This window comes from Vicia villosa, linkage group LG3 (assembly GCF_029867415.1).
Source record: "Vicia villosa cultivar HV-30 ecotype Madison, WI linkage group LG3, Vvil1.0, whole genome shotgun sequence".
Taxonomy (NCBI): domain Eukaryota; kingdom Viridiplantae; phylum Streptophyta; class Magnoliopsida; order Fabales; family Fabaceae; genus Vicia; species Vicia villosa.
Genome location: NC_081182.1, coordinates 109,801,179 through 109,810,385, shown reverse-complemented (window position 1 = coordinate 109,810,385; position 9,207 = coordinate 109,801,179). Strand labels below are relative to the sequence as shown.

Below are 9,207 nucleotides of genomic sequence, written 5' to 3'. Positions count from 1 at the left end.
TTCATACCAACATAAAGGAGTCCTACACCTCTTACCATAAAAAGCCTCAAAATGTGCCATTCCAATACTCAAATGGAAACTATTGTTATACGTGAAACAAAATCCATGCAAACTCACAATCTTCTCAATATACAACTTAGCAAACCTCTTCATCGGACAATCCATCCTAATCAGAATAAAGTGAGCAGATTTCTTCAATCCATCCACAATAATCCAAATAGCTTCACAATTACTCGGAGTCCTCGGAAAACCCGAAATGCTATCCCACTTCCACTCGGGAATGGATAACGGTTGCAACAACCCATACGGTTTCTGATGTTCAATCTTCGACTTCTGACAGATCAAACAAGAATACACAAACTCTGTAATATCCTTCTTCATACCAGACCACCAAAATGATTTCCTCAAATCTTGATACATCTTGGTAGCTCCAGGATGAATACTCAAAACACTACGATATCCTTCATCAAGAATCTTTTTCCTCAAATCCGCAACATTTAAACATTCAAACATTATTCAAAAGCAACATTTAACTATGGAATGCAAGATGGATTCAACTTTATCATCCTAAAATATTTTCCATCCCAAGCATGCCTATCAAAACTATTAAATATACATCATGTTCATAAAAGAGTAATGGTCATGATAACAACACATAATTCCTATACAAAACATACTACATAACCATTACACTTTCAGGTTCTCCGTCTACGAATACAGAACCTACCACCAACACATTTATTTAGACGACTTCTTACATTTCAAAACCGTAACCACAAATTTTTCAGCCGAAGGGACCCTTAAACTGAATCCAATCCTGTCGCCTTTTTAGCTTCCGGTTCCTTACAAATTTGTGCAATTCTTGGCCTATAAACCTCTCTATACAGTATTCCCGTTGTGAAAGGTACAACACACAATTGTAATCCCTTCCAAGGTCTCAGTCAACAAGAATAATGTCCTCATGCCCGACCACTAGACAGTATTGAACCATCTTCTGAGGCAATTGCTGCATATTCACAAAAGTTGTTGATATCAATTAAAGACATTCAATAACCAGGTAAACAACTATGTTGTAGTAGACAAAGAGACTTACAAGGACATTTTTTCTTGCAACCCTGCACGACTTTATCTGCCTTCTCCAGACAAAGACCCTTCCAAGTGGACTGAGTTCTTCTTCCCTCACCTCATAGTCATCCCAGTGGTCCAATAATTGTTTGTCACTACTTACCTGATCAGAACTGTAACATATATATTCACATATTAAAAATTTACTACCATTAAATAAGCTAAGTCATTATGTTTTACCTCATGTGCCAAACCCTTCCATAACAACAACTTTTTTAATACAATTGAATACTAAGGGTATACTACAAATAATGATGCTCATATACTAACTATAGCGAACAATTGACCTTGCCCATAACATTTAACTTCATTTGCAAAACCCTAGAGATACATTTTATATTTATTGACATGCAAACCACAATATAAACATTAACTACACTTCTTGTACAAACTTACTCTTCACTTTCAGATGAAATCACCGTCACATCAGGCCTTGGTGGTGAACCAACCTTTTCTCCTTTCCCCACCAAAGCTTGACCGGATCCTTCGGATTCTTGGAAGCCTTACGTGTCGATCTTCCCATCACGTGAACGATAATATAACACACCTTTTCCTTTAAGGTCTGAAGTCGGGTCACCACGAACTCTTCTACCATCCACGGTGTTTGATAACCCATAATCAGTTTCCTGCAGATATGCATAAACGTTAACTAGAAATGAACCGAAGCATGGAGCCGGAATCATGGAGGAATCATCGGAAGACATCTTGGAATTTGGAATCTTGCTGATTTCTGATACCCTTGGACACTACCGGTTCATCTGTTAACTAAGGAAAACATTCCTTTTGTTTAACAATAGAAGTATTGGGCTTGGGTCACATCAATGGGAAAATCTTCCTATTAAGGCCCATTTTAGTAACCCTATTAAGTTATATTAATTTTTCTAAATACTTAATTATACTAATGATACAATTTTTTTCCTAATATAATCCTAGCAACTTTATTTTACAATATTGCCTTATGTTAATTTTGATGCAAAGTATTTATTTTATTTTTTTTTGGTGATTTCAAATTTGTTCATCAGTTTTTTTACACGATTTTATGTTAATTCTTTATATTAATTTAATATGCCTTATTTCATATTACAAAAATGTATATCTGAAATAAATGTGCGTCCCATACGAGATGTTTGAATGCACGAGTTTTGTTACTAGTTAAATATTATATTATGAGAGACACAAATAAGATAAATTCTTAGTAGCCATGATAAATAATTGGGTAATGATATTGAGTGCAAATTGATTTAAAATTTAATTTAATTTTAAAATAAAATAATTATAAAAAATAATATGTCATTGATTAATAACATTTGGTTAGACGACAGTATCGATACCCAACTAGGTAGTGGAGTGGTTACCTACTATATTAATATACTAATTAAAAGTAGGTGAATTCATATCTACCCAATTCAAAAAGTTGGGTAAGGTTATCTCTTTTATAAAATACTTTAAAAACAACAAACATTTATAGTATTTTAATAAGAGATGGAATCATATGATTGATTGGAGATACACTACCCAACTTTTTGTGATGGGTAGAGAAGTTGTCTCCTTAAAAGTAATGGTGATGTGGTGGTAACCATTTTCACGAAACGAGATGCAATTAGTGATTGGTTCCTCACCAGTCACCACACATGTGATTTCTACCAAAGTCTGAGTAAAGCGCTTTTGAGAATTTTATATATGAATTAATTAGATCGTGCATCGTGATATATTCCGTCAACAAAATATTCGCTGGAGATAACACTACAGTTAAAATATTAATTAAAAAAAAAATGAAAGAAATGGATTTTTGTGTAAGCTCTTACTCTTCTATCATTCATTCATTCACTTTGGAACTTAGTTTCTCCAATTCAACCCATTTTCCCTTGTTGGAATCAGTGGAAGAAATGGATTCCATAATCCTGCTTTCTTGTTCTACAAACTCAAACTAATTTTCATGGTATGATATATGAACATGATGCTTCTTCATAGTTTTGTATTCTCCTACTAAATTTGTTGCTTTCTATGTGTTTGCTGAAATGTTTCAGAGGCCACTGCATAGGAACTGTGTTTCACATGTTGCTTTATATAATATTTGCTAGTAATGTATTGTTTCTGACAAAGGTTTCTCTATTACAGGTTTCTTTCTTTGTTATGTTGGATGATTGGTTAACAGCGTCGTCTTTGAGGTTGTACAAGGCGGGCTACCGCATAGAATCTAAAATTTGACAGTTTAAACTGTGGATAAAAAGGGCCTCAGTGTTGCAAAATAAGGCTCCTATTAATTGTCACACGTAAATTGTGGTAAACCCTGCTCTTGTTAACAATATGACTAAACATGCTCTTGAAGAGTCCCTTTTGAATGGTGAAGCTAGTGTAACCAACAACAGTTCTGATTCCAAAAAAGCAGGTGGTAATGAAATTTTAACAAGTTATTTGAATGCTGGGTTTTTTAGCATTCTTACTTTCTCATGGATGACTCCACTGATAACATTAGGAAGTAAAAAGACTTTAAATCATCAAGACCTTCCACTTCTTTCTACTAACGACACTGCCTATGAAACTTTTTCAAATTTTACAAAAAAGCTTGAGTTGGAGTGTGGTAATGTTAGAACTGTGACCACTATTAAACTCGCCAAGGTGCTGTTTTTATCGACATGGGAAGGGATTCTTATATCTGGCATATTTGCATTCTTTTACGTATGTGCTACTTATGTAGGACCTTACCTTATTGACAACCTTGTTCAATATCTCAATGATGAAAACAAGGTTAAAAATGAAGGCTATATTTTGGCTACAACGTTTGTTGCAGCAAAGCTTGTTGAGTGTATTTCGCAAAAGCACTCAATGTTTAGGTACCAACAGGTCGGTGTTAGGATTCAATCAATGTTGGTGTCAATGATCTATGCTAAAGGATTGACACTTTCGTGTCAATCAAAAGAGTCACATAGCAGTGGCGAAATCATCAACTTAATGACTGTTGATGCTCAAAGGATAGGTGAATTTTGTCGGTATATGCATGATCCATGGATGGCTGTTCTACAAGTTTCTTTGGCTTTGTTTATTCTCCATAGAAATGTTGGGGTTGCTTCAGTAGCTGCTTTTGCTGCAACTGTTACTGTGATGTTGCTAAACCTTCCTATAACTTCACTGCAAGAGAGATTCCAAGCTAAGTTAATGGAGTTCAAGGATAAAAGAATGAAGGCGACGTCTGAGGTTCTAATGAACATGAGGATTCTTAAACTTCAAGCGTGGGAGATGAAGTTCTTATCAAAGATTATTCAGCTTAGGAAGTTAGAGGAGATGTGGCTAAAGAAATTTCTTGTTGTTACCGCAATTGTTAGATTTCTCTTCTTTAGCGCCCCGACATTTGTTGCTGTCGTTACTTTCGGTGCTTGTGCTCTTTTAGGCATTCCACTTGAAACAGGAAAGATCTTATCTGCTCTTGCAACATTCAGAATTCTTCAAATGCCTATCTATAATATTCCTGACACAATTTCAGTGATTGCACAAACCAAGGTTTCCCTCGATAGGGTTGTTGCTTTCCTTCGTCTAGATGATTTGCAGACTGATGTGGTGGAGAAGGTTCCGCGAGGTAGTTCTAATATGGCAATTGAAATAGTTAATGGAAATTTCTCTTGGGATTTATCTTCTGTCAATGCAACATTGAAAAACATAAATCTTAGGGTTTTTCATAGTATGAGGGTTGCTGTTTGTGGTACTGTTGGATCAGGCAAGTCGAGTTTACTTTCTTGTATAATAGGCGAAATACCAAAGATATCTGGTAACTTGAAGGTGTGTGGAACAAAGGCCTATGTCGCTCAATCACCATGGATACAGAGTGGAAAGATAGAAGAGAACATACTATTTGGGAAAGAGATGGATAGGGAAAAGTATGAAAAGGTGCTTGAAGCATGTTCCTTGAAGAAAGACCTAGAGATTTTACCATTTGGTGATCAGACCTTTATTGGAGAGAAAGGAATCAATTTGAGTGGGGGACAGAAGCAAAGAGTACAAATAGCGCGTGCTCTTTACCAAGATGCCGATATATATCTTCTAGACGATCCCTTTAGTGCTGTTGATGCTCATACAGGATCCCATCTCTTTAAGGTAATATTTTCTAAACTCTCTTGCATTCACTACAATCTGTTTTGTTATGCATTTTGAATGAAAGGTTTGTATCTAACTGTACATTTACTACTACTGTATTGTTTCAGGAGTGTTTGCTTGGCCTTTTGAAAACCAAAACTGTGATATACATAACACATCAAGTAGAGTTCTTACCCGACGCTGATCTGATACTTGTGAGTGATTTATATATTTCATCATGCTCCTTAATTTAAAGTTTTAAACATTATAGCTTACTTTTTTGGAGTACTTTTCTCTTCCTAACAATTCATTTAGGTCATGAAAGAAGGAAGGATAACTCAATCAGGAAAATACAATGACATTCTTACTTCAGGAACCGATTTTATGGAACTTGTAGGCGCACATAGAAACGCATTGTCTTCAGTTAAGTCTTTAGAGAGAAGGCCTACATTTAAAACATCGAGTATTGCTGGAGAAGACACAGGTACATTAAGCGATTATGAACTTGAGCAAGAAGTGGAAAATATAGATGATCGAAACGGCAAGCTAGATGAAACAAATATACCGAAAGGCCAACTTGTTCAAGATGAAGAACGTGAAAAGGGTAGTGTTGGGTTGAAAGTGTTCTGGAAATACATAACAACAGCTTATGGAGGAGCTCTTGTACCTTTCCTATTTCTTTCACACATAGTCACTGTGGTTTTACAAATTGCAAGCAATTATTGGATGGCTTTGGCAACTCCTGTTTCAGCAACTGCAGAGCCTGGTATTGGAAGCTTTACTCTGATGGTTGTATATGTTTCTTTGGCAATTGGAATTTCCTTTTCCACCCTTGTCAGAGCATTTCTTGCTGCGATAGTTGGATACAAGACCGCCACCATGCTCTTCAATCAAATGCATTTTAGCTTCATTCGAGCGCCAATGTCATTTTTTGACTCCACCCCAAGTGGAAGAATTCTTAATAGAGTATGTCATAACATGCCAATAATTCTTCACTGGTTTATTTTAAAGAAACTAGTTGTTTACCTCATCATTGCGGAAACAGATTTGCTGCTGTAAATACGTGATGTAGTTACTGATATTGACGGTCTGATTTAAATCAATTGTCAAGATTGTTCAAATTTGATTTAGCGAATGCATAACCGAAGCTGATCAATCTCAAACTTTATTTTATAGTGTGAAACTGCTTGGTATTATTATTGCAGGCGATATGGATCCCATCTTGGCTTCTAGCATTGATTTTTACAGTTTGATTTCTCTATAAAAAAATTTCGAAACGACCATATTGAATGTAATTGCATTGCTTATATAAATTTTAATTTTACCTGTTTGTTTTAGGCTTCAGCAGACCAAAGTACAGTAGATATGAACATTTCAAATCTAGTATGGGGATTAACCTACAATCTGGTTCAGCTCGTGGGAAATATTGCCGTGATGTCCCAAGCTGCATGGCAGGTGTTGGTAGTATTGATTCCTGTCGTGGTAGCTTGCATATGGTACCAGGTACTCGGTCCGTCCCATATTAAGCATCGATCTAGGTTCTACGCATTTTTTAGAAAATCATTGAGTGTACTAACTTTTATAATAAAATTGGTTTCATTTACTGAAGTACCATTGTTAATATAGTAGTTAAATTTCTTCTAACAGAATACTTCTCTATATGCAGCGATACTACTCAGCATCAGCTCGGGAATTGGCACGATTAACTGGTATATGCCAAGCGCCAGTTATACAGCATTTTTCTGAAACGATATCCGGATCAACAACCATAAGAAGTTTTGAGCAAGAATCAAGATTTAATGAAATGAATATGCAACTCATAGACAAATATTCCCAACCTAAATTATACAGTGCTAGTGCAATGGAATGGTTGAGTTTCAGATTGGATCTTTTATCCTCTACCGTATTTGCTTTCTGCTTGGTTTTCTTGGTGTCTTTTCCAAGTTCAATAGCTGATCCTAGTGAGTATTTCAATTTTAATTTGTATGCATTAACTAATCATACTCACTCGTAATGACATTAGGCATAAAACAGCGATTTTGTTTTTGTGAAGGCATTGCGGGATTGGCTGTGACATATGGGATTAATCTAAATGCTGTACAATTCAAATTAATTAGGTTTCTTTGCAATTTGGAGAACAAAATTATATCGGTAGAACGAATACTTCAGTACACCTCTATCCCAAGTGAAGCACCTCTTGTAATAAAAGACAATCAACCAGATCATTCTTGGCCATCATTGGGAGAGGTTCATGTCCAGGATTTACAGGTACCTACACCGTTCAATAATAATTTAGATATCAAAACATACCGATAGGTTGAAAGTTACTCTCATGGAAATCATATATGTAAAATTTTGCGCTAATCTAAAATTAATTAACTTGTCATTGAGATATGTCAAGATGAGAATCATTAGGTTATAAACTTTTACATTCTATGATATTTGACGCAAGTGATTGATCTGATCTATAGTTATTATGCAATGGTTGGGCCAACAACTTTAACACTCTTCTAAAAAATTACTAATGGTGTATCAGTGCTAAACTAATAGACCAGTGTTATATTTGGTTTTGTTTTCTATACTGACTTACAATGACCTCTGTTGACTTATTTGAACTTATATATTAACATAACCACTTGTGAGACTATTCGGAATAGCTTATGGAAATAAATTTTAACATGTCATAAATTATTTTCACCTTATCTCCATTAGCTCTTTAGGATAAATTGTGAAAGCAGTTTGACTTTATTTTATCTTTTGTTCTAGAAACAACTTATATGATAAACTCTTTTAGTAAAAGTGTTTAATTTAGTTGTTTATCCAAACAGGGCTCAAGTGTCTATCTAGGTATTTTAGATTTGTATCTATTCTTAAACAAGGCATTGTATGATATAGGTTCAATATGCCCCTCACTTGCCTCTTGTTTTACACGGACTTACATGCACTTTTACTGCTGGAGCAAAAACTGGCATTGTGGGAAGAACAGGAAGTGGAAAAACAACATTAGTGCAAACCCTTTTTAGACTTGTTGAGCCTGTTGCAGGACAAATATTGATAGATAACATCAACATCTCATTGATTGGAGTCCATGATTTACGGTCCAGACTAAGCATAATTCCTCAGGATCCAACAATGTTTGAAGGGACTGTAAGAAGTAACCTCGACCCGCTGGAAGAGTACACAGATGACCAAATTTGGGAGGTAAATTGTTAAATCGTTTTTTTCGACAATAAAGAATAACTGATCACTTTATGCAAATTATACAAATTAATACACTTAAAGAAATATCTTAGGCTCTAGATATGTGCCAACTTGGAGATGAAGTGAGAAAGAAAGAAAGAAAGCTTGACTCCACAGGTTTGACTTCTCAAAACTTCATATAACCTTTAAACCAAAGAACAAATTTCATATTAAGTCTTTCTATTTTTAATACAACTTAGTATTTTATTTTAATTTCCCCCCTAATAAATATAATGTCTTATTTTTAGGCCTACATACAATGTATATTACCCAATGGTCATTATATTTCATTGTACAGTAATGACAATGATCAATATTCCATAGTTAATAAGGATTACTTAATAATACTGCAAAACTCATTAACTTATTGATTACTTTTCTTAATCATTATGTTAAAAAAACATAATCATTCCTTAATAATGGACAGGAAGATTTTAGTAAGTTTTAGAAGTCAATTTTATGCAATGTATTACTTAGCATCATCCATCATGAGATCCACAGTTACTAAGAATGGAGAAAACTGGAGCATGGGTCAAAGGCAGTTAGTCTGCCTTGGCCGTGTTCTCCTTAAGAAAAGCAAGATCTTGGTGCTCGATGAAGCTACTGCATCAGTTGATATGGCTATGGATAATATAATTCAACAGACAGTTAAGCAACATTTCTCTGATTGCACGGTCATTACCATTGCTCATAGAATAACTTCAATCCTCGATAGCGACATGGTTTTGTTTCTCGGTGAAGGCAAGAACCTGTTTTTTTCTCTATTCATTTTGT

The 9,207-nt window shown here is 35.0% G+C and overlaps 1 protein-coding gene across 10 annotated transcripts in view; it reads left to right on the top strand.

Annotated features, from left to right (window-relative positions):
* The first annotated feature begins 2,747 nt into the window (after positions 1-2,747).
* LOC131662304 (ABC transporter C family member 3-like) overlaps positions 2,748-9,207 on the top strand; it is a 76,590-nt gene continuing 70,130 nt past the window's right edge. For 2 of the 10 annotated variants that reach the window (XR_009301506.1, XM_058932063.1), the window contains exons 1-9: positions 2,748-3,064; positions 3,244-5,214; positions 5,322-5,408; positions 5,509-6,159; positions 6,532-6,696; positions 6,860-7,154; positions 7,247-7,461; positions 8,089-8,394; positions 8,487-8,550. Coding sequence is in view for 6 of the 10 variants with exons in the window: in XM_058932063.1 (XP_058788046.1) it covers positions 3,433-5,214; positions 5,322-5,408; positions 5,509-6,159; positions 6,532-6,696; positions 6,860-7,154; positions 7,247-7,461; positions 8,089-8,394; positions 8,487-8,550 (3,565 nt within the window). In the remaining 4 variants the exon portion in view is untranslated. Of the gene's footprint in view, positions 3,065-3,243; positions 5,215-5,321; positions 5,409-5,508; positions 6,160-6,531; positions 6,697-6,859; positions 7,155-7,246; positions 7,462-8,088; positions 8,395-8,475; positions 9,175-9,207 lie in introns of those variants that run through there. The other 8 variants (XR_009301505.1, XM_058932060.1, XR_009301507.1 and 5 more) reach the window with 7 other exon arrangements.